This window comes from Synchiropus splendidus, chromosome 3, assembly GCF_027744825.2.
Source record: "Synchiropus splendidus isolate RoL2022-P1 chromosome 3, RoL_Sspl_1.0, whole genome shotgun sequence".
Taxonomy (NCBI): domain Eukaryota; kingdom Metazoa; phylum Chordata; class Actinopteri; order Syngnathiformes; family Callionymidae; genus Synchiropus; species Synchiropus splendidus.
The window spans coordinates 29,027,210-29,049,628 of NC_071336.1; the positions used below are offsets into that span (position 1 = coordinate 29,027,210).

Consider the following 22,419-nt stretch of genomic DNA (forward strand, 5'->3'; position numbering starts at 1 on the left):
AGGCGTCCGCTAAATGAACACAGACAGTTAGAAAGATACAGTGTAATATATCTGTAACCATATTGCACATAGACGTGTACATAAGACAAAAATACACTGCCTCATAGGTGAAGCCAAGGAAGACACATTTACTGTTGAACACTGTTGAAAAACAGGTCGTGATAATTTCCAGAAAATTGATCCTAACAGAATTTGGTGTGTGCTAACTTAAGAAATCTCCCACATAGAGGGTAGTGAAGCGACCACATTACTGCTGCACTGCAACACACTGGAACATAAGACCCGTGAATGTCTCGCTATTACACCCCCAGGGTGTAAAGATCCTTTAGAAATACAAACAGTGAACCCACACAAGGCAGCTGGGTTGTGTTAAACTCTATATGCTGCACATGTTGGACAGCAGATGTGACTCTGGCCCGTGTGTGGGTGGACTTCCTGATCCTGTCCCAACACACTTTCACTCGCACCGGGGAGCCTCAGAGAACAAAAGATGACCACATGAATATTGCTGGTTTCGAGCCCATGTGATTGTGTTTATTAGTGTTTCCTCCCACGTTTACCCGTCTCATTCCTTTGGATGTTGTTATTAACAAACTGTGCTTGACACCAAAAACATAAAACAAAAACATACTTTTTGCAAGTTACCACTGATGAGTCAAATAAACTCAGATGCATGATGCTGGAACTTCTTGCTGTTAAATGGTAACCTTTCTGATTAGGACTTTATGGTTTCGGCCTCTTGTTAATTTAATGAGTTTTTAATAGTCTTGACATTTTTGTGATCTCAACTTCCATCTGAGCCCCACCAGTCTTATGTTACCCTGAACCCACCTCCCATGATGGGCACATTTACATGCTCAGACCTTTGACCCCGAACTACAATTTAGACAGACAAATGAGCTTAACTTGTTGGACGTAGCTGTACACACACAGATCAGGGGTTATGTGTGCCTTTTCAAGTTAAAAAACAAAAGTTGTGTCCAACAGATGAGTGAGGAGGGACTCGATGAAGAATGTCACCATCAAGAAGGGTTCTTAAAAATATATTGCAGCGTTAGATCTGCTTTGCGTATACTACACTTCTGTTACTATATTAAACACTCATTTCCAAGTCTTTCCTTCGCAACATGATCTATAAATGGTAGGTAGCCGCAGGTAAAATTACTCATGTCCGCAGGCTAATGGGGTGCTGCCTTTGAGAAAATGTCAGAATTCCAGAATTAATTTCTGCACCACTCTTCCTGCTGAAGTTTCTCTTGTCCGGTTTGATTTTAAGATTAGTTTCCTGTTTCCTAATCAAATGCAATATTACAGTAGTTTTCATGAATTAATCCTCATTTGTTTAATGTCTTTTCAGAACTGTATGTTGCTGGGAGGAAGAAAAAACACTGAGATCCCACTGGAGGGTTACCTGGTGGCTCCCATTCAGCGGATCTGCAAATACCCCCTGCTCCTCCGAGTAAGTATGACCTTGTGGATGATACGATGCCACTCCCTCGTGCCACCTCTGGAGGGGCCACTGTTATCCTTCAACACCACCTAGTAATTAGTTTGGGCCCTTCCATTGTGGTCACATTTCTTGTTGTGGGAAAACTCATAGTCAACTCAACATAGCCTCTCATCACCTTCCAGCTGCACATCTACATGACCGGCTGGAACATTCATACTCCCAGATGTTAGTTTAGAAACTTGCGCTTCCCAATGTGATTACAGTGGAGTGGAATTTCAAAGCTGTATTTTAAGTAGCCCTGTCTCATTCATCTTGTGAGGATCTATTAATTCACCTCGATGGTCTGTAAACAGGACAGGCACAGAAAGAGTCAAAGTCAGTACCGGTAATCTGACGCCCTGCCATTTGAAGTCAGGCAGCTGCCTGGGCCTCTTTTTGAGATGGCCCAGGTAGCTGCCAGTGGCTGCTGATACATCCTGAAAAACATAAATCAGATCTGTGTTTAGGAGCTGTTTTTGTTTCTCATCTCGATAAATACAATCCAACTTGATTTCACAGGCTTAAGTACAAGGATACATCGATTTTGATGTCAATCAAAATGAGACCAATAAATATTCATTTAATTTTGTTATCAAGTATGTTCCGCTAATGATAAAACTAAATGCAGTATTCACACCTGATTCAGGCTTATTTTCCTCTTTTTCACTTATATTTAATTGTCGTTTATGTACGTTGTTTGTTTTCCTTGACTTTATGGAACGTGGACCTTTTTCTGTCTACATCATATGCCTTATCACCAGTCCTTCATTTATTCTGTTTATAATAGGTTCATATCTGACTTTTTTTGAAAAAAACTAAATAAAACATTTTATTAGTATTTTGCACCATTCACCCAAACGTTTAAATGATAAGGAGCACAACAAGATGATTTTACCAGTAAAACAAAAAAAAGTTTTTTTATTATGATTTATTATGATAAAAGTTATAATTCTTTTAAGATTTACTTTATTTTTGAGTCGTTGTTAAATTATTAGATGTAAAAAAAATCTCTCTCTCTCTCTCTATATATATATATATTTTAATTTTTTTTTTACGGTACATACCAAGCTAATGACAATATTATTGACTTTACATGTGACAAGCGTATTGATGCATCAGTTGCCAAGCTTCTTTGAAGTTGCTACATTTTATGTCCTCAATTATATGATGGCATTATTAATGACTGTTTGATCTGCAGGAACTGCTGAAGAGGACGCCAAAGAAGCACAATGACTATGCTCTAATTCAAGAGTCTCTCCAGATGATGAAGGCGGTGTGCTCCAACATCAATGAGGCCAAGAGACAGATGGAGAAGTTAGAGATTTTAGAAGAATGGCAGTCCCACATTGAAGGCTGGGAGGTGAGTCTCAACTGCTATAGTGGTGTTTTGGTTCACTTTAACTTTCATCTGAGCCGCAGCAAAGCTCAACATGACTTTTCCAGCCATGAAAGTGTTCTCTCGGGAAACAATGGCATGCATTTACAATAGTCCAATTCTTTACGGCTCAACGATCCTATAGTTAAAGTCGTCACGGTTTAGGACGACTAAATCCAATCATCATCACACTTCCTTAGAACGCAGCCGTTTAATTGCCTTTATTGCTGGTCTCGGGTTTTCTTAATGAGGTTAGTAGGTCCACTGGTGGAATGAAGGGGTTATTGTTCAGTGAAGAGTGTGGAGTAGTGATTAAATTTGTGACGCTTAACGACTGCTGCAAGATATCAGTAAAACATGTGACCACCCTTGGTATTGGGGGTGAGGATCACAAGGGTTTTTGCACGTTTTCATATGCAGTTCATCACCCCACTACCAAGACAATAAGTTTTTACTGCAATGTTGTGTATGAATAAGCATATCAAGAACATCAGACCTTTTTCATTGTTTGTTTCATGTTTGACTGCATGGTGAAATTAAAAAAAAAAAAAGCAATGTGAAGTTATTTGTGTTTTCATGTTTCTCTCAGGCCACATGTGTTTATGAAACTGGAATTGTATGATCCTTTCCATTCAGCAATCGCAACTTCATTCATTTATTTGGTATTTTCCTTTACTGATGGCTTTCTTTATCCTGTTTTTTTCTGCTGCTTGTAAGCTGTTCATCTCCAGCCTGGCTACTCTTATTTACAGGTGTCTGCATTTTTTGTGAGGGAGGTGGTGCGCAAGCCAGTATTTGGTAGCTGTTGCGAAAAAACAAAGCAAAAATAAAACAACAACTTTTAACTGAATCACTGAAATAATAAACTTTTATATACAAAAACATGTCCACATGTATTCAACATCACTTTATGACAACTTCAGAACGCCTTTATATACTATTGTAGTACTTTGGCTGTAGGGTTTTACGTGGACACCACCTTTCTGATGATGCCGGTCGAGCTGTTCGGCTGCTGCTCAGTGAGGCGTTAGGAGGAGTGGGAAGCGCTGTGACACTGGTCAGGGAATATTTCTCCCTCAAACTCAAATAAATGTGCCAAGTACGTTTGGTTTTACTTCCATTTGCTTGAAAATGTGAAGCATGTTGAAACACTCTGGGCTACAGTCAAAAGTGATTATGAGATTTGCACCGTAACACTTTCATTAATTTTAAATATTAGCCCAGCCCTCGCCCCTCTCTGTGTCGCACGCCACTGGACTGAAATAAGACTGAACTTAAAAGAAATGAAAGAATAACAGCAGGCAAAGAGCACTGGATAGTGTTTGCAGCTTGCATGTCTGAGTGGGTGTTAAAAGAAGCTGGAAGAATTCTGAGAGCTTTTTCCAGAGTAAGGCCTGACATGCTGCGCAGCTGTGTGTCCTGGCAGGTTCACCTTATGTGGGCGTGATGGGGCGATGGCTCATCGTGGTCATCCTGGTGACGACTGCCAGCGTGTATTTTGTCATGATGTTTTTGTGTTTTTTACCCTCATGTCAAAGAGCCATTCATGCAAGATTTTTCACCTTTCAATTTGTGTCTTTTCATGTGTTATTTATAGCAAAAGTTGTAGAGAAAGTTTCATTCAATGACATCAAAAGAAGAAAATGAGAAAAAGCAAATGAAACAAAGAGGAAGTGTTGGTTCTTCCATTAGGGAAACATGGATGAATGTAATTGCTGACTGGTGTTGCTGCCAGCCCTTTTTAGTGACTGTGGCGTCTGGTGTTCACACATTTATTGCTTTCAAATTGGATGAACATGTGGTCAGTGGATAGGGAGTCAAGGGTTAGCTCTGACTGGGAGGGAAGTTTGGTGACAGATACAGATGTAGGCATCGAAAGTAGGATCGCTCTTGGTTCACTGACGTCTTTGCTCAAAAGAAATGTTACGTGTATTTTCCAGCTTTGTGTGCATGGAAGTTATTTTTAGCCCTCAAGGGCTGATCAAACGTTGAGTGTATATTCCCAAACCAGACTGTGTTTTATCACTTGAACCAGGCACCCAGAACCAATGTGGTGACCAGACAGAACATTTCACTGCAAGGTTTGACTGAACGGGATGTTATTCTATAGAAGCTATTAACAGCTGTACGTTTTAAAGTCCCTGAGCAATCTGCCTGGAGGAAGCGGGGTGTTTTTTCAAACCCCTGAGGGAGCGAACAGGAAAGGCTGTACTTTGTAACCCATCTCCGGTTCAAACCCAACAGTTGAGGGAATTACAATATATAATAAAAATGGAAATGCTACACATTAACATCCAATCATGTTGATATAACTGTGATGCTATGTAGAGTCTAGCGTTCCAACGTTTTTAGTAGTATCGTGCCATTTACCAAACTTAATGACCCAGAGATGTCTCACATCTAGAATTCATTTATCAATTCCACCGTGGATGTTTTCCTTTCCTCGTTTCCAGGGCTCTAATATCACAGACACGTGCACAGAGATGCTGATGCAGGGCGTTCTGTTGAAGATTTCGGCAGGAAACATTCAAGAAAGAATTTTCTTCCTGTTTGACAAGCTTCTGGTCTACTGCAAAAAGAAAAACAGGTGCGTAGTGAAGGCTTGTCTTACATGATGTGTTGTTGGAGCACATTTTAAGAAATTTGAAAAATGTGAAATTTGAAGCTCCTGTCACAGCATTTGGAAAATACATGCTTAACAAAAGTTAGATATTACATGTTAATGTTGCAGGTTAGGCTCTTCTTCCACATGGGATATCTCAAAAATGATGCAATATGACTGTGGGTTTCGTGAAATTATTTTTCAAGAAAACAAACTATATAATACAAAAGGATATAGAAAGTCAGATGTTTGCATTTTCTGGCTTCAGCTGTCAATCAAGGGAATGTCAAGAGTTGGCTGGTCTTCGCTGTATGGTGAAAGGCAAGTGCAGCTGACGCTTCAACACCCTCACCTTTACAGGCAGGACGAGTGGTGTTTTCACAAACTAAAACTGCTGTCCTTTGACAAAATCTGAATTTATTTGCTAACCTGATGCAAACCAGCTATTACGATGGATATTTCCGTTTAGGCGTTTAAAAAACAGCAAGACGTCGGCAGAGGGCCCACGCTATTTGTTCCGAGGCAGAATCAACACGGAGGTGATGGAAGTTGAAAATGTAGACGATGGAACAGGTGAGTAATGGAACATTTTCTTTCTTAATTACACACACAAAACTCCACTTATCCCCAAAAAGTATTTCATTTAGAGCACCACTGGAAGCCAAGGTTGAAAAACTCTGGAAGGCTGACAACTATCACGTCCAGCATATTACAGTGTTTTATTCTTAGGAAGGGAATAGAAAAGTAAAAATTACGTACAAATTAAACATCTCCGCAACTGCCTGGTGACCTTAAGTCTGTGTCTCTTGGCGGCTCACAGCCACTGATTAACATTTATATTTGGGGAAGCCATCATTTCCTCTCTTTAGCCTCACATGTGCATGGACACTTGGGTGTTTTTGGAGAGAGACGGATGGGTTTGGGTCTGGAGAGGGACCAGGAGAATAAACACACTGGACAGGCGTTGGTGCAGTAACTCGTGGGTGTTCTGCACCACATACAGGAGATCTCAATCTGAAATCTGGAGTGACAGTAGTATTTTTTCACTTGGATTCCAATGTAATGAAGGTGCAGTGACTTTTTCCCAGCCACACTTTTGCCTTCTGAGTTTGGATATGAAACTCCCATGACGCTTTCCAAATAAACCACACAACACCACAGAGGCGCTGTGCCGCTTAGCTGCTGTTGTAGTTTGCTGATTTTAATGCATTAAGGGTGGAAATATTGCTGTAAAAAGGCTTGAATGAGTGACCTGTTGTATGGCTACTGGGTTAGCTGCATAGAAGAAGTTGTCAAAGACAACATTCAAATATGATTAGTTTTGATGGTCAATGGCCAAAAGCTACTGAAAAAAATGTTTGGTCATGAAATGGGTTTGGGTTATTTGTTTTAAGCCATTGAAGTCTCAAGCCAATGAACACATAAATCTGCAAGCCTTCAGGCATTATAGCATGGAATAAATAGGAATACATGGGCATTTAAACGTTACAAAACAAATCTTTGTAAATAATTTGTTGTTGCACAATAAAAAATCACATAAAATACTTTATGTATTTTCTGAAGATTCACTGCTGCACAAATGTCCCACATACATTTAAGAACACAGATTTTCATTTTTTTTCCAAATCTGAATTCTTAAATTGTAAATTGTGATTCTTTGTTGGATTTCTGCAGAGTAAACCACAACTAGGGTGGTATTGAGTCACATAACAAATGGAGCAACCCATTCCATTAACATATTATACTCATCAGTAGGGGAACAAAAAACAATTACAATTAATAACAATTAGTCGGTTGGTGTCCAAAGGTTGGTGGACACGCTGGCATTGTCGTGTTGTAGATGATGTTTTAAAATAGAAAAACAAGTGTTGTTTGAAAATGTTTTCATATAGTTTAAGTGAGATGCTCTTTGGGTCGTGGTGGTCCCTGAGCTTCAGTTACTTCACCACTTCTTGATTCGTCATTGCACTCACGACTTGTTGACACACTGTAGTCTGAAATCTTTCACTGTTGAATACAAAACAGGATCCTTACTATCCTTTTCTCAACCATTTCGTGCTAAATTGCAATGGATTAGTTGACAAAAACAGTTGCAAAAATATTTATATGTTTTGGGGCAGTGCAGGTGTAAAATGTCAGAATAAGATTTTGTGGAGTTTGATGTGAAACGTCCTGCAAACATTTTGAAGAAAGCACCAAAGATAGTTGTTTGTTCTTCCAGTCTGTCCCGCTGGACGTCACCCGGATAGATTTACTGTTTGTTGCATTGACTTACTTAGGATCTCTTCGTCGGTGCATGTCGACGCTGAAGCTTCTCCGTCTCTCGGGAGAAGTCTTGCAGAGTAAACACTGATTGATTGGTGTTCTGCTTCGCTGTTGTCAACTCATTAATCTCATTAATAGAGCGCATGCAAAATCAATGAAAGACACTGTGAGAAGCAACCTCAGAAAAATGAATGGATATGCAGTGTTTTCTCTATGACAGCATGTCTTTTACTCATGGCCCCTATAATGGATGTTGATTTTGGAAAGAGCACAACTCTCTGCTCTGTAAGAAAAGCTTCCATCATCAGATAGCACTTGTGCTTACATCCTGTCTGGTACTAATGTCACAACTAATTTTGCTATTCCTCAATTCTGGGTGTTGTTTCATTTGGCTGTTTTGGCTGTGAATACTGAGCTCCAACCGGTTTTATAGTGTCATCATGTAAAAATCGTAGTTTCTTCATGAGAGAAAAGAACTCGACAGCATCTTTTTAAAAAAAGGAAAATGTTGTTCCTCCCCTAAGCAAGGAGAGGACTTACTAAAAGTCTTTCTGTTTCTCCCCAGCTGACTACCACAGCAGTGGCAACATTGTCAACAACGGCTGGAAGATTCACAACACAGCCAAAAACAAGTGGTTCGTCTGCATGGCCAAGACCCCGGAGGAAAAGCAAGAGTGGCTGGAGGCAATCATGAAGGAGCGGGAGCGCAGGAAAAGTAAGCTTTGATATTCGTTCTGTGCGAGAGAAACTCTTAATTTAAATGTCTTCATTTGGGTGATTCATGTTTCTTTTCTCTCATTCTCTTTTTGAAAGAAATAATGTAGGACAGTAGTTTCAAACATCAATGGATATGTTTTGCTGAAATTCTTTTCTACTTACTTTTTAATTAAATCATTAAAAGCCAAACTGTGCCAAGACTCGGAACTACGTTTCTCTGATCGTCAGGTTTGACACTCGGCATGGAGCAGGACACGTGGGTCATGGTTTCTGAGAAGGGAGAGAAACTGTACCACCTCATGACCAAGGGGCACCTTATAAAGGACCGGAAGCGTAAGCTCACCACCTTTCCCAAATGCTTCCTAGGAAGGTAAAAAATTATTTAAACTTATATTTTTTACTTGGTGGCATTAATGTAGTGTATGTTTGGTGTCTGATATTTAGTGTTTATTGTTGACATGGATCGCTGACAAGAAACCTTTGATGTTTGCTGGACAAAATTAGAAAGTAGACAATGTAGTGAAAGCATATAAGAAGGGTAGTTTTCTTAGTCTCTTGTTGCATTATATACCAAGACACATCACAAGCGCAAAATTAAAAGTTTCAGCTTTTAGGTCTTCAAATCTGGTGAGTTTTGGAGACAGATTCCAGCACAGTGAATATGATCACTGTTGCCTCCTCGCTCACATATTATAAGTTTGCTGTGTGCTCCTCAGCGCCCCTGTTACGCAGCGGTGACGTCACTCATCTGTGAGAGTGAGCATTCTCTGTGTGGAGGATGGCCCTAATCTGAATAAAGTCTTGTTTTGTTGCCACTCAAATCTGCAAATGAACTTTGCGATCCAGTTCCTGAAACAGTCATGTGGTAATGTATGGCCTTTTGGGAGAACTCAGATATCAACAGCTACCTCATATGAGGCTGCCTTGCTTCACACTATTAGCAGATTACTTGCTACATGCACCATAGTCTTGACCCAGAAGACTCTCTGTGTGGATCTTTCATATTGTTTATTTGTTGGTTGCTATGGTGCTCGTGCTGTGTTGTGCGCCTCTTTTTTGCTGACCATGTGGGAACACATTAGAACTTTAGTTTAGCTCATGTTACTCTGATTGCTCCATGTACTGGATCGAAGACCCCGTACCAAAACAGTCCATACCTCATCGTGAGACGTAGTTTACTGTTTTTGTGTAAACTTGTCTTCTGTCGGGGAAAACTTTATTACACATGACAAATCACTAATAAAGTAAGATACAAAATTCTTTTAATAAAACTCTTATGATCTACCCTTTATCCACAAAAATGGCATGTAGCTGGACTACTACCATAAAGATTGTCATCAAACAAATATTTGGCGTCATTTGGTGTTTGCAAATATGTTTAGTCTCTTAGCATTTAAATGAAGCTTTGCTCATAGATCAACAGCAGCAGGATACAAGGTCTTCGACTGTGGGTGGATGTTTCTGGACTGTAGAGCAGCCATATAGATGGGAAGTGCAGAGGATGGAAATAGTGGAATAGAACTTCTCGATCCTTTGTGGGGGGTTTGTTTATTCTTCGGTCTTTGGTCCACCTTAGCAGCCAGATTTTCAGAGTTGTTGATTTTACTTATTAGCTTGGCTCCTTTTTTAAATGGGGAGAAGAGATGGAATTACCTCTCTGCTTCATGCGCAATTCAGCTCTCAGTCATGGGAGAACAGGAACCAGTCGAATGTATCCATGAATCTTTTTTAAGGATTATTGGTGTGGTGTCTGGAGGCGGATTGGCCACTGAATGCAAGTCATAAATCACAGGGAGATATTCAAGCGTGTCTCAGCTGACGGCTGCTTTCTCCATGCACTGGTACATTGCAATAAGCTTAGAGCCTGAGGTGTTCAGGTGTGTGCGTGCGTTTGTTGTGCTGTGAAAAGATTCCACAATGATGCATACAAAGCTGATGGTGACTTATCAGAGTTTAATGTCCCCTGGTGAAATATGCCACCTCTCTACCAAATAAATACAGCATCCTTTTTAGCGTTCCTCATTGCAGAGAACCAGACAAAATTGTCAAAACATCTATTATTTGTCTCAATTCTCCACTATACATTGCCTTATATACATTCATAATGATTGTCGCTGCTCAATCCAAGTATTAGGCGAGGTGTATGTAACTGGAGTCACAAATAAATATGTTTTAATGATAACTTTTAATGATTTCCATCTCATAAATGTACAATTTTGTTGGACTGAAACATTTCGAATGTGTGTTACCAAAATAATTCTAGTTCTGCTGACAGACTTGATCTGTCAAAACACATGTGCAACTATCCTGGGGCATTTCCGTGTATAACAATAAAAGCCTTTCATACATTACTGTGCCTAACTCTCAAAAACCATTTGAACGTCCTCCTGCAAACTGTGCTCTGAGAAGATGCCAAGGCTGACTTAAGTCTCTCAAAACATCTGGTTGTAGTCAGAGTAATTTTAAATATCATATTCTACAAATGCAAATTGCATTTGACAGTCTGGAGGCTTTTTATAGAGGCTTGATTTGCTGTGATTTGCAAAGGGATAGAAAAACAAGAAGTGTGTGTTTAAGCATTCAAAATCCCAGAACAAATGTTCTTGTGTAAACACCTTGCATTTATCCTTTTTCCACTAGCTTCTGCTTGTTTGTACAAAATGTTTTAACTCATAATGTTGGAAATCACCTGAGGTGGATTGTTCATTTCAAATTCCCTGTTCTTTTAAAAGCAAAAGGCGAAAAAGAAAACTGCACCAGTGACACATAGTTGTGGCTGATTTACATGGCATGGTGGTTTGGAGTAGCGGAGCTACTTTCTCTTTTTGGTCGGCACAGACAACACCAGAACTTTGTGGTCTGAATGAAAGATGGATCTGTCGGCCAAGGGCATGTAAAAGATCAAGGGACGGTCACATATGTGCACTTCAGACTGTTGAAGTAGCTGTATGGTGAGAAAATGCTTCAATCATATTTATTCTTCCACATCTATCTTGGCTTACACCTGCATGACCGCTGGTGGTGAGACAAGATCGCTAAGAGCTTCTAAGGTCTGCGATAATGTGGGGGATGAGTATGTGGAGGCGTAATGACAGCGAATTGGACCTGGCATGTTTGAGTCTCTGATGAAAGCCACATTAGAGATGACTTCAGTTCAGCCCACTTCTTCCTCTGTGAATTGTACTGCTTTTATTCCACACCTTCTTTTACTTGTTGTGCAGTCCTTGTGAGCGCTTAGGCTGTTGTGAGGTATTAGGCTCGGATTCTCTCGGTGGAACTGCAATTTATCAAAACCTGTGACAACCATTCGGCTCATCACATATCACCCTTAACATGTAGAAGCAGTAGCATGCGTTTGTCTGTGACGAACATTTGTCGGGATGAAGCAATCAACCAAGCAGTAAGCGTTTTTTTAAAGACAAAAGAAAATTAGTTTATCAAAGAAAATGTTTCATCCACTAGTCCTGCTCTCTTTACCATTTCTTGTCAAGGTTTGCCACAGCTTCCTTAACCATAACTTTTTGTGTATTGTCCAGACTCCGACATCCGGCATAGTTATTGTCCGTATTCATCACATCACTTATTCTGCTTTTCACATGGATTGTTGAAGACAGATGTGTAGCCAAGTAAAAATAACTTAAATTCCACTTCTACATGAAAAGCAGCAGCCAGGAAGATCATTGTCATTTGAGCTGAATGTTGCTTCTTTTGTTATGTGCATGAGGGGAAATAAACCTTAGTTTATGAACAACCCTGTAGGTGTTGCTAGTGAAAACAGTTATTTTCGGTAGCCTCTGAGGAGTCACTGTGGAAGTGCCTTGAGCTGCATTAATTACTGGGTGCACATTGAAACCGAGCTGCAGAAATAGTGCTGAAGCTTGATACATTGGCGTTCTGAATAATTGACTTAAGCTCTATGGATTCACGCTGTGTTTTCTCCTGCTCACAGGTTGACTTGTTGATATTGCTAGATGTTTGGTTGAACTTTCTTTCGCTGCAGCTTTGATTCTGGCATGTCTGCCTTTTTTGATGAGTCGGGACATTCAAGATGTCAGTAGATGCTGTCGGTCTCTCCAGCTGAACAGCGTTTTGTCCTCCTCAGCCTTCTTATCTCGGTCTCACTCAAGTATGGTCGATTATCCACTTAACTCATTTGGCTCATTAGACGATAGGATAGTTTGTTTTTCTGCTCAATGGTGTGTTTACGCATTACCCCACTTGCAAATGATACCGAAGCTGATATTTGTTTTCAAATTAAACCTCCTGAGATCTGATTGACTAACAAAGAGACAGAGAAAATAGCTTTGCAGTTTTGTTAGATATCAGAAAAACCTTGAGATGCACATTCAACATGATTCCAAATCATGTAGCAGCTGGTTAAAGTTGTTTCACATCTGTTGAAAAATCTGAATAATTAGAATTTCTTTTGTAACAATGATAATATGTTCCAGAGTTGAGGAGCCCTGACAGGCTCTGTCACTTCTAGATTTAAATCTGGACTCCGGCACTACTGGCAGAAACCCACCTGAGCATCTGAGGGTCCTGGCTGGATCATCGGGGTTCAGCATTTCTACGATGTAATCGGGGTTCAGGCCAACACAGTATAACAGTAAAAGTTGTTAATATAATCTTAAAGTGGATACTAAACTGGACAGATTTCAACGTTTTTTTGAAGACAGCTGATGATCATTGCATCTGTGAATTAAATTGCCCTGATTAGATTGTATTTCACACTAGATGTTGTAGTGTTGCAGCAATGAATTCAATGTATTTATTTGAGTGAAAAAACAGGCAGGCCTACAATAATGGGGTTATCAAAGCGCTGAATGTTCTCCTGTGTCACTTTCATTCTGAAGTGTTTAGAAAATGTGTGATTTTAACATTGCTTATCATATATGCCTTGAAAAACAAGCAAGAATTAAAAATATATAAAGTATATATGCAAAGTAAAGTAACAACAGGCTACGATTATTTGTGTGTGATTGGATTGAAAAGAAATCTGAATAAAGTGTTTAATAATAAAGAGATCATGTGGACCTTAAGGACACCACAGGTTATTGTCGTGATTGTTGCGCTGAAACGGTTTTAATTTTGAAATATAACTGTAAAAAACAATGAACTTAAACTCGCTTTGTGTAGTAAATAATGAGTTTTATTGAGAGGTTTGCGTGGAGGCCTGGCTCAGAGGTTGTTGGTGATTTACCAAGTATGAGCCATCAAAAGAAGATGCTTTTCTGTTGGATGGACAACTATTGAAATCCATGAGACCTTTCTTGGTTTGAAGCACAATGTTGCTTGCACTTTTATTCAGCATTCACATCTGAAGATGGCTGTCCAGTGTCCCACTAATACATCTTTCCAAACCACTGTTCAAATGCAGCCCATTCAAGTACACATTTTATTGATCCTAAGCTGGTACACTACTGCCAAAGAAAGCCACTAGTTTATGAAATCAACACTTGGCAACTGAATACTTTTGCACTTCCTCTGTCAGACACACCCCTCAATTGCTTAGTTAGTATTGGAGCAAAACTTGTAAGAGGGGCTCCTTTGATTGACATCAAAAGTGATATTGTCTTCCTAAATTGCTTAGTAAATTTTTAACGTGTGCAAACCTTTTTGCACATTTCAATACTGTCTTATATAGAAGACACATTAAAATCTTACTACGGAGAGTGTAACAAAGAAACTTGAGTCACATTAATAACCAAACTAAAGGTCAGTACTCTAACCTTAATGAATAATAACTTGGTTAATATTTTAAAATCTAAAGTAATACTTGTTTACTGGCTGGATTCTTTGGTCAGGATTGTGTTTTGTCTGTCCCCAGTGAGTTTGTGTCCTGGCTAATGGATGTTGGTGAGACAGGAAATCCAGAGGAAGGTGTACACTTGGGTCAAGCCTTGCTGGAAAATGGCATCATCCACCATGGTGGGTATTCATCTCTCCCTTCCTTTCCTTGCGCTCAGCAGACTAATGCAACTGTTTCGTGATCTGTAACTGAAACGAGAACTGTCACCTGCCTATCACCCCAAGTACTTCATTTGTGTATGCAAAGTGATTTCTTAGAATATTGGAGCTACATCTCAAATACATTTTGAAGTTGCTGTATGACTAACACATTCTTCATGAAATACGTGGAACCTAAGGCCATATTGTCCACTCACTGAAGATGTGCTTTGTTTCTTCTTCACAGGAAAATGAAATTGGGCTCCAGATCTGATCCTAAAATAAGCTTTTCAGTTTTCTCCAATCCCAATATGGGAAATGATCAAATGTAGTTCCATGTAACAAATGTGTCTGCGCAACATAAAAGGCCATGGTATATAAATAGTACTATATAAATCTTAAGTGTTTGCTAATCCGTAGTTAATTCACTATGCAATTCACTTATTGCTTATATCTCCCCATGGAAAAATCATTACAGTACACAGAAACAACATTGTCTTTCAAACATAATATTCCTCTCCAAGTCAGATTATTTTGCATGATCATTATCGTTGAGATGAAATGTACTATATTGTCGTCTGAAAATGATCAAACATTAACAACCTTTTTTTTTCATTTTTAGTCACTGACAAACATCAATTCAAACCTGAACCTGTTTTGTACCGATTCCGCTATGACGACGGAACCTACCACCCTAGGAGCGACATGCATGATGTTATATCTAAGGTAGTCCCGTGGTTAAAACAGCTGGTTTATTCGTTATTCTTCTATAAAATCTTCTTTCTTGGCTGTATTTGCAGGGTGTACGTCTCTTCTGCCGCCTTCACAGCCTCTTCACTCCTGTCATCAGGTAGGCCGCCATTTTTCTCTCCAGTCCATTGGATAGTGGCCATGTGGAGACTATTTCTCCTAAAAATAGTACCCCTCCAAAACAACTGCAGTGGCTGTGAGAAATATTAGGGTGAAGAATGAGTTCATTGCTTTTTTAGAAGAACTTGCTTCAGAAGATTTGTCACTTTGTGGTGATGGACTGCCGTTTGGCTTGTGGGTGAGGAAGCACAACATGAATTGTTTTCTTCTTTAAAGCAAGGGAGGTACATTTTAATGGGTGATCAAGATATATACAGTTTATTCAGCATTACTAACAGAATAATGGTGTCCATTATGTCAGGAAAAATGGTTGATATTTGTATATTAAAAATTGCAAACCCTCTTAATTATTTATGTGAAGTACATGTATTTGATTTCAACCGTCAAATGTCTTCAGTTTGATATTTGAGTGTGGAGGGAGTGGGGGTTGTCCGACTTGACATTCAAACTTTTACCGCTTGGGCTCCTTGTTCCCATTAGAGTGAGTTGTTACCAGCAGATCTGTTTAGCGCTGCTCACTGTCAGTGCTGCATAATGCATTGTAGAGCCTGGGAATGCCAGAGTTTAATTGGAGCAACTAGCGCTGGAATTTCCTGGCAGAGTGACAGATAAATAGACGAGGCTAAGAGGAATACATTATAGAGGCCTGCATTTTCACACAGCTTTTGTACGCTTTAATCACATGAAAACTCCAAATGGCTATTTGAAAATCTTCCTGGCTACTGACTCTCCTGAAGAGTTTATAATAACTGTTCTCGAAAAGCAGAATAAAATGTGTGACAAGACTTTGTCGAAAGATAAAATACCTTGTTGGTGGTCTTTTTAGTTTTTAGTTAGTAATAGTTTTTTTAAAGGGGCCCTATTATGCTCTTCCTTGTTTTCTATAAGATGGAGTGTCACATTATATGGATGTGTGAAAGAATGATCTAAATGATCTAAATCAGAGTAGTTTGAAAATAAGATATGGTACCTTTTCCCTGATTTATTTGCCTCATGCTCGTATGGAGCAATTTTCTCACCTATTGTCTGGCCAGTATTTAGCTCTCTCTCTGCAAAGGCTCGGTGGGGCAAACCACATGAGTGAGGTGGCCATTTTGCAAACTTTAATTAGATATAGATAGATATAATTTTAATGCAAAGCCCTATGTCAGTAGGTGAGAGTTATACCTTGTGGATTTATAAAACTCAACATACAATAGTTTATATATTGCACGGTAGTGACGTTTCATTGGCCAGACGGTGGCACGGGTTCCTGTTGTTTGGGTTATTAATCAAATGAGGCAGCTGGTTATTGCTTGAACTCTCTGTGTCCTCTGAATGTTGTGTTCGCCAGCACGCTTTCAAATATTTGCCTACATCATCGATTTACTTCACACCAGACTCTTGTCTTTGCACAGAGAGTTTAAAACCACTGCTGCGGCCTCTTACTCTGCTAACTGCTGTTTCCTCATGCCGGACATATGGCTCGCCACTGGACCACTGTTTACCCCCCATTTTTCACTCTGACAGGCTCACTGTGCTCTAGCTCAACTCCCCCATCTCATCAATTCAGGGCGGGGGACTGGGCGCCTCTCTCTACCCCTGGTCTTTCTGGTGCTTTATGTAAGAAGGGGAAACGTGCGGGATGAGCTAATTACTTGACCATCCTGACGAGCCCATGAACACAGGCTGTCAAATCCAGCTCTGTGCTGGAACTGTCCTTTGGGTGAAGCATTCTCCAGTGTTTTATAGCCTCAGACTTCAGCTGTCGTGTTTGACTTTCCACCAATGCTTCAGTTTGTGCGGATGTGTCTAACTGTTTGCATGTGGTTGACTAGAGGAAGTCCTGGTGGTTCTGGACTTCCCATGGCCTGTAGCTGGACCTGAGCATGTATCTTGGGAGGCCCCGATGTTCATGGGAAAGTGGCAGGTTCATTACGGGCAGCATATTTTCTACGACAGGCCGAGTAGAACAGCCAACCTAGGCAGACAAGGGGGCACCCGGGGCTGAATGCCGGGGCTGAACTGACTTAGATTTATGACGCAACTGGCACGGCTGGAGAAGGAGCCCCCACTCTGCTGACAGTGAAATTAATAATCCCATTTCAGCCACTGTTATAAAGGATGACCATGCAATTACAAAATACATGCCCTCCTTTCACTCTTGAACAACACTTGTGCATCGGGTTGACGTGTAACATCACAGCTGAATTAAAGCTGTTCCTATTTCCTAGGGACAAGGATTACCACCTGAGGACCTACAAGTCGGTGGTGATGGCCAACAAGCTCATAGACTGGCTCATTGCTCAGGTGGGTTCTTCAACATGCTTCTCTACTGAATAATGTCAAGGTTTTGTCCCAATACTTCTAGCTACCAGACATCAGAAGTGACTAGTTATTATTCTGATATTATTTCAGCACTTTATTATGTGATTACTAAGACTTTTTTGATGTGCTTTGTTATTCCCCTGATTGATGGATCCATTTCATGTACTGTGTTTAATTTTCTGATAGAGCTCTGATTTGATTTATTTTGCTATCACTTTGGGATTATCAAAGAAAAAAGCAATATTCTCAGACAAATAGAGGTATATATTTATGTTAGGAGTAGCACCTTCAAGTTTGTAAAAAAAAAAAAAAGACAACTTTAGAAAGCTTTTTTTTATTATTTTATTATATGTGTTAGTCTATTTATCTGCCATAAAAATATAATACATTTAACCGACACAACTGACCACAAGTGGAAGGGTTTTCTCAGCATTTTTTTAGGTGAGATTGAATTAGAGATACATACATTCATTGTATTTTAACCATCTCTTAGTCCTGTTCAGGTTTGCAGGGAGTGTAACAGACACACCATTGACACACACACACACACACACAGAGGCTATTTTAGAGTGTCAAATTAACCTATTGGGAAGAAAGCGGAGTAACCCACGCGCACATGGGGGGTCATGCAAACTCCATGCAGTCCACCCTGTGGCCTAATTAGATTAATATGCTGTAATTAATTTAGCACACATATTTTTAATTGCCTGACAGCACTCTGTGCCAACACATTATATGATGTGGTGCACCTGGAACTGGATGTTGTCCCATCTATCATCAAATTTCCCTTCCATCATTAGAATTGTTGACGTTAGCTATCAACTGCTGCTTGAAACAGCCTGTCATTGCAAAAACTGAATCAATATGTGGGCCAACTGTCTGTATTTATAGTTCCTGCTGGCCACATAAAGTGGTTTGTCAGGCCTGGTTTGGCCCCCATGCATTGGGTTTGCTACAAAAAACTGAGACTGAACAGAGTATTGGAAGTCGGAATCCTTCACATGTGCAGCAGCGAGAGGGATAAAGAAAACAAAGTGTTTCATGCTGTGACACAATTTCCTTCCAGTCGAGAGACAGAATGACTGGGAGAGGAACTGATTTAACTACAAAGCTTTATTGGCTTGTGCCAGAATGATGGACTGATTCGTTTGTCCAGATGACATCAAAGAAACGCAATGTAGATTCAGACAACCGCAAAACCAATGACTCCTTGTGTTTGCTTGGAAAAGTTTGTTGCGGCCGGTGAAAAGCTCTTGTCTTGTCAGTAACAGTGACATGCTGCGAGGCAACTTTGGCTGGATTTGGGATGGAGTGTGGCGCTGCTCTGACGGGCCCTGGGGCTTTTTGATACAGGAACAAAGCAATGATAGTGGGAGGGGGGCATTTTCTCTGCTCACTGAATCACACAATGGCTTCAGTTCGGTTTCTTTGAGTCTAATCTCATTTCATGTTTTTTTCTCTTCTCTCCGTCCATTCATTTTTGGTTGCAACTCTGTCGTCCTTCTCTGTCCTGACTCTCTTTGGTGCAGGGTGACTGCAGAACAAGAGAGGAGGCTCTGATCCTGGGGGTGGAGTTGTGTGACAATGGCTTCATGCATCATGGTAAAGATCCATTCACATCATGCGATAATCCTTTCCTCTAATTGCTTTCGAAAGACATGCATCGCATTTGAAGAACTGCACTTGTTTTCCCTTCATTTGAGCCTTCAGGAAATTGATTCATCCAATGTAATGGTCATAATGTGCAGTCGCATGACGAGTTCATGGCATGTTTCAAGCACTATTTCCATAGCTTGAAAAAAAAGAAGAAAAAAAACAGATGGATCTTTGGTCAGACCTAGTGCAAATGGTCAGTTGCCATAGCGACATATTATTTACTGGAGTCTGGCCTGTTTTTGACTTGAGTGCTTCCCTGGTGCCAATGGCTGCGTCACTGTACAGCATGAGTCACAGTGTTCCTACTTGTGCCCTGCTGTAACCATAGAAGTCACACACTTTAAATGACCAATGTTTGTGCACCATGACATAAGGAGTTCTTATAGTATGTATATGTATGTCATAAAATGACAAATTTAGCATATTGTGTGCTTATCAATTATCAACCTTTAAATGTAGTAATCATCTGGTGTTCTACCTTTAATATTTACTGTCGGTTCTATTTAATATTTGGATTTAAAATTAATCTCTTTCAGTGCTTGAAAAGAGTGATTTCAAAGACGAGCCACTCCTGTTTCGTTTCTTTGCCGATGAGGAGATGGAGGGCTCCGACACAAAACACAAACCTGTGAAACACGACCTGAAAATAGTGGAAAACGTCATCACCAAGTCTCTGCTGGTGGGTGTCCCTCTGCTTCATTAGCTTGTTCGCTTCACTGCTTGGGCCAAATGCACTTTGTATAGCTCGACAGTGCAGATTTAAAAGAGAAACCTCAATCCTGCTAGGGTCTGTTTTATACCCCAAAGCTGTCACTTCTGCTATCTGTTTACACCAGTGAATGTTTGTGAATGAGAATGTTTTGGTCTGTGTGTTTGGGATTTGGCTGATGTGAAGTGTTGTTACCAGATAAGACCCTGTGATGGAGGCTATGGCTTCACCCTGGAGGAGAGGAACCGGGTCCCCATCATCAAGGCTGTGGAGCGGGGCTCCCCTGCTGAGGTGGGCAGAAACATCATCCACACACACACTCCATCATGCTGTAGAAAAGGGAGTCACACTCTTCTGATGCTAGAGTAACATTGAAATTTATGAAGTAAAAGAAATGTAATGAGTCAGTGCTGTCAGTTTGAGGAAAAAAAGGCTTTAAAAAAACACAAATGAAAATAATGTGTTTATTCCTGTTAGCTGCAGCGGAAAGACTCTCATCAGCGTCACTAAGCCCCAGTCTTTAGTTGTTACTTTACAGTTTGATCAGCTGTCCAAACCAAGCCTTTCGCCATTTGCCCCTAAACCGAAGCAGCTTTGTGGTATTTGACACCGAAGACCTTTCTGTACAGAATCACGTTTTGAGGCCTCCTCTAGTGTTCAGCTTTCATCTGCGCGATGGAAATTGGACTCAGAAAAGTCAAGAATGATGTGATCAATCTGCCCATATGTCCCATAATTCCCTCCAGGCCCCAAGTAGCACTGTCAAGTCTGCACTACATATGGACTGAAGCATGGAAGATCTTATTGTAGTATTAAATATGGGTCAGAAATCCCACAGCAGGATGCTTTCATGTCAGCTCGAAACTTTTTTTCGACTGTTGCCCTCTAATAAGTACGTCCTCCTGGTTCTGTTGTTGGTGGTTATTGTCTGTACTTGACTTGTTCTGTATGTACTATATTGTAATCTGCGGAACCTGGGAGTTGCCCGAAGGACACTGGCTTCTTTAAAGATTTGCTGTGTGTGAGCCATACTGCAGACTCAGGGCTGTAAGGTCCCTGTCCAAGTCAGTCAAGGACAGTTGTTGATGCGGTGTGAACATGAGTGGTGCCTGAGTCTGCGTCTTACTGGCACCATGAACAGAAGCCTTGTAGGTAGCTGTAGGGGTGTGTACCCCAGATGTTGCTTCGCACATGAATGCTTTACAACAATAACCAACCGTGAGTTTGCTTTAAAACAGTGTTTGTTTTTCTATGTGAAGATGGCTGGCCTGGAAGTTGGGAGGAAGGTGTTCGCCTTAAACGGAGACCTAGTGTTCCTGAGGCCTTTTGCAGAAGTACGAACATTCCTCAGGCAATGTTTCAACACCAAGGGACCCCTCAGGGTTCTCGTTGGCACCAAACCCAGAGAGTGAGTGGTTTTTTTAATGAATATGGATGGTATGCTTCTTTGAGAACAGTGTTTTCATGCGTCACTGAATGCTGTTGCTTTTCTGTTTAGGACTGTGAAGATTCCAGATTCTGCTGATGGATTGGGTTTCCAGATCAGAGGTTTCGGTCCATCTGTGGTCCATGCAGTTGGAAGAGGTTAGAGATCTCAATTTTTTTAAAACCATGAATCTCTGGTCTGAAGCTGAAGAAAAAAAAGCATAATAGCTGATCATGAAGGGATGTTTGTTTCAATATTTATCAGGTGCACTTGCTATAGTATGTTTACTGCTATGAATTGTTAATTTGTGGCCTTCACATGAAATTGTGCATCTTTGAGGAGGAGAACATGCATTTATTAATATCTGATTAATCAAGAGCAGAACTGATTATTTTCTTTTTTGTGCCAAAGGTAACTGGAGGATAGATGTATTCATTTTTGAAGCACTTATTTTTCCCAGTCACATGATGATTTTTTGTCACAGTTTGCTAGCTAAATGGCCGCAGCACAAGGTTGAATTAACTGGGGTAATGTTTGGGGCAGTGTCTCGCATTTCGTGAGATGTGTGGCTGAATTGTCAAATTACCGCGCTTCAGTATATGATAGAGTTACGCGACATTGGGGCAGCACGGTGGCTCCTTCATGACTTGTTTAAAATTTGAAAAAAACTGGAGTGTAAAATAATCTTAACCCTGATGACATGTTGCGGTACGTTCGTCAATCAGAAGCCAGATTTTAAGATAAATTCATTGAGGTGAAGATGTGAAACGGAAGAGAAGCAGATCATAATGGTTGCTGGTATTCATGAATCCCTGAGCGGAAGGATGAATTGGACCCAGAGACGGCATGTCCAAGTCTTTTTCTGCCTTTAATATACTTCCACAGTTTGGCCTCTCCAATCCACCATGTTGACTTTCCACCAACCTTTGGCCTGTCCTCCTACAGATTGACCTACAGGGGTTGGACAAAATGGTGTTTCCATTATTTTGTCCAACCCATGTACTTCTTTAGTGCCACTTAAAAGCAGGGGAAGTCACTTTGGTGGTGAGGAGGT

The 22,419-nt window shown here is 40.4% G+C and overlaps 1 protein-coding gene across 3 annotated transcripts in view; it reads left to right on the top strand.

The window, feature by feature from the left end:
* prex2 (phosphatidylinositol-3,4,5-trisphosphate-dependent Rac exchange factor 2) overlaps positions 1-22,419 on the top strand; it is an 86,243-nt gene that overhangs the window by 20,679 nt on the left and 43,145 nt on the right. For 2 of the 3 annotated variants that reach the window (XM_053860290.1, XM_053860291.1), the window contains 15 exons: positions 1,358-1,459; positions 2,688-2,849; positions 5,318-5,451; positions 5,936-6,039; positions 8,297-8,446; positions 8,677-8,818; positions 14,279-14,379; positions 15,020-15,123; positions 15,198-15,247; positions 17,481-17,556; positions 19,104-19,176; positions 19,767-19,909; positions 20,138-20,230; positions 21,199-21,347; positions 21,438-21,523. In XM_053860290.1, the coding sequence (XP_053716265.1) occupies positions 1,358-1,459; positions 2,688-2,849; positions 5,318-5,451; positions 5,936-6,039; positions 8,297-8,446; positions 8,677-8,818; positions 14,279-14,379; positions 15,020-15,123; positions 15,198-15,247; positions 17,481-17,556; positions 19,104-19,176; positions 19,767-19,909; positions 20,138-20,230; positions 21,199-21,347; positions 21,438-21,523 (1,669 nt within the window). Of the gene's footprint in view, positions 1-1,357; positions 1,460-2,687; positions 2,850-5,317; positions 5,452-5,734; positions 5,788-5,935; positions 6,040-8,296; positions 8,447-8,676; positions 8,819-14,278; positions 14,380-15,019; positions 15,124-15,197; positions 15,248-17,480; positions 17,557-19,103; positions 19,177-19,766; positions 19,910-20,137; positions 20,231-21,198; positions 21,348-21,437; positions 21,524-22,419 lie in introns of those variants that run through there. The other variant, XM_053860292.1, reaches the window with a different exon arrangement.